Here is a 3164-nt window from a genome sequence, read left to right as displayed (position 1 = left end):
TTTAATATTTGATTATTTAGATTTTTATTTTTTTTTATTTGTTTGAAACCAAATCGTCAGATCTTAGTTCCCGTTTGGTTCAGAACCACTTGACCAGCTTTTCGAACCGAGAAACGTGGTCAAGTCTACACAATAGGAAGTTGCCTGGGCTGGATCGAACTAAATTTGGCCCGCTTGGACCGGATCAAATCCGGTTCACATAGGCTGGACCGCACAATCCAGCCTTCTTTAGCTGGTCTACGTCACGTCCGATGGGTCGGCATCACTGGGCCGGCTTGGGTTGAGCCCGAACCCATACGGAGTCACTTCCTAACTATCCTATGCGAATGTGATGGTGAAGCAGCTAAGTGGCAATATTAATACTAATAGTAAAAACTACAATGAGAAACTACACATAATTGAGTACGTGAGAACTAATAATAACTTGCAATCGCGATTCCTCCACTTGGTAGGAAAAAACAAACAAAATTAATTCTAACACCTAACAATCTCTTTCAAACTTCGTTATCATTCGCGACTCTTCCACTTATTGACTAATGGGAAGTTGCCGATAAGTGGTCAGCTGCCTCTTTCAAGAGAAGGATACTTTTGTTACCTCACCTCACCTCCGGTATCATCACCTCCATTTTCTTAGAATCTAAATTATATATATATATATATATATATATATATATATATATATTCGTTCAAGCGGGACGAGGTCGACGGTAGAGTAAGCTTACGAGGGGTGACGGGATACAACAGTACCATAGCCCCTCTCCTATAAAGGAACAAGAAACCGTTAGCCACTGACATACGGAAAGAGGGACGGATGGAGCGATGGGAGAGACCGCCGAACCGTCGAAGCCGATCGAAGAACCCGTCATTCTCCTCCTCTCTCCTCGACGCCATCTACCGATCCATCGACGAAGAACACTCCGATAACAACAGCCACCTTCGAGCGCCCGACCGCTCCTCCATCCACAAGAAGCGAGAGGGGCAACCCATGCCGGCACCCTGCATTGACCGGTGCCACTGCCGGTCCAGAACGATGTCCCCCGGGAGCGAGCGGGCGGCGAACCGATCCAGCCTCACCGACTACCGCCGCCATGGCTCCATCGCTAGAGGCAGCTTCACTCTCACTTCCTGCTCTTCTTCGTCCTCGTCAACCACGACCACCGCCGCTGCCAGCAGAACTAGCAGTTCCACCGGCTTCTCCACATCGTCCGATGCCGAGTCCATTCGGTCGGACTGCATCCCTCGGCCCCATCACCCTCCACCGGAGAAGAAAACGAAGAAGGCCAAGTGCGGCTCGATCCGTAGCGGGCTCAGGGGTCTGAGGAAGAGCCGGACGCCTGACGCGGCATCGATGGCGGCGCCATCGCCAGCGTCTCCGGGTGCCCGGCTGGCTAGCTTCCTCAACGCGCTCTTCGCCTCCGCCGGGAGCCCTAAGAAGCCCAAGACCCCCACTCTCGCCGTCGCGACGACGGCGGCCGCAGGCTGCGGAGACAGCGAGGACTCGGCGTGCTCGTCGTCAGCGTCGAGCTGCAGGCGGTCCTGCCTGAGCAAGGCACCAGCGATGGCAGACCGACGGCGAGAGTCGGGAGCCGAGGCGGGGAAGCGGTCGGTGCGGTTCTACCCAGTGAGCGTGATCGTCGACGAGGACTCCCGCCCCTGCGGCCACAAGCGACTCCAGGACGACGCAGAGGGTGCGGCGGCGCCGGTGGCGGCGAGGGTGGAGGAGCTACTGAGGGCCGCGGGGGCGGATGCGGAGGCAGAGGAGGAAGGAGAGGACGGGGGGAGCGAGTCGAGTTCGGATCTGTTCGAGCTGGAGAATCTGACGGTGGTGATGCGAGGAGGAGGGTACCGTGATGAGCTACCCGTGTACGGAACCACCGACGTCAGCACTAATCGGGCGATCTCTCAAGGTTTGATCCACTAGAGAAAAATAATAAGCCACTAAAATTAAAAACAAAAAAATCCACGAGAAAAAGAAATAATTACATAGTAACATTTATTTTCCTTGGTAAGAGAGGTTATGTTTGTTATGGAAATGATAATTAATAGGGCAAATTAAATAAATAGAGTGACTTAATTTTAAATTTATGTTATGTTATGCAACAAATTATAAGTGTGTAGTAGTGGAAGAGAGTCGGGCTGTTTGGGTTTATGTATCTACTGCTGTTCTACATCGACCCTGTCCATGATTTCGATTTGGTTCGGTAATAAGCAGCTGCAGCATGGTCGGGCACGCGCACCCACGGCTCGAACCAACATAATAGCAATAATAATGTTATCGGATCCTTTGCAACCTGGCAGGGCCCAATGGAAGCATGGCCATGATAGTAATGTGCACAGTCACTTTCATAGAGCCATCGATAGATCCAGGCATCTGTGGAGACTACAATCCTCGACAGACACTTGATTGAGCGGGTTGAAGTATTTATATGTGTGAAATAAAAATAAATGAATTTATCTGTCAGATTGGTATATAATCTAATCGCTTAAATTTTTGGATTATATATATATATATATATATATCTTGATCAATTTAATTTATCCTCATAAATATTTGATTTCCTAAATGGTATTTGAGCCAAATGGATAAAAATTCAATCTATATAAGTTAACCTTTTTAAAAAATTGAGCCAATCAAGCTATAGTTAGAAAAAAATATGAACTTTGATAAAAATTTAAATCCTTATAAATAAATAAAAAATAATCTATATATGAATAGAGGAAACTGTAAAAAATATTCATGTGTGATAGACAGATAAAAAAGAGATGGAGCTTAAGAAAATTGAAAGAGTCCGGTTAGGGTTGGCCCACAATAAAATAATTTAAACTTTTGGATTGGATTAATATGTGACGTAATATATGTTAATTTTGAACATTTTGACTCATAATCTCTATAAGGTGCTTGTTATTAAGTCTAACTATTATATCATTTGACATGATTTGTTATAATCTAAACTAATGGGATAAATTTTATTAAGTCAATCAATTATCCTAGTTCATAAGTCAATGCTAGTCCTTTATAATAATATTTTTAGATTGAATTTTATTTTTTTACTCTTTATCCTTTTTTAATAGATTTTTGATATTAAACTTGGAAAATAATACAGTTCAATCTTGCCTTCATCATAAACAACTGAGATTTAGTTGTTGAAAATGGAGTAAATGCG

The 3164-nt window shown here is 45.0% G+C and overlaps 1 protein-coding gene across 1 annotated transcript; it reads left to right on the top strand.

Moving 5' to 3' along the window:
- The first annotated feature begins 809 nt into the window (after nt 1-809).
- Nucleotides 810-2493, top strand: LOC135606429 (protein BIG GRAIN 1-like). The gene has a single exon (XM_065097459.1). The coding sequence runs from the start codon at nt 812-814 to the stop codon at nt 1919-1921; it is 1110 nt and encodes a 369-aa protein (XP_064953531.1). The 5' UTR covers nt 810-811; the 3' UTR covers nt 1922-2493.
- Nucleotides 2494-3164: the final 671 nt, after the last annotated feature.

The sequence above is a fragment of the Musa acuminata genome, chromosome BXJ2-3, assembly GCF_036884655.1.
Source record: "Musa acuminata AAA Group cultivar baxijiao chromosome BXJ2-3, Cavendish_Baxijiao_AAA, whole genome shotgun sequence".
Taxonomy (NCBI): domain Eukaryota; kingdom Viridiplantae; phylum Streptophyta; class Magnoliopsida; order Zingiberales; family Musaceae; genus Musa; species Musa acuminata.
This window is presented reverse-complemented; position numbering and strand designations above follow the sequence as displayed.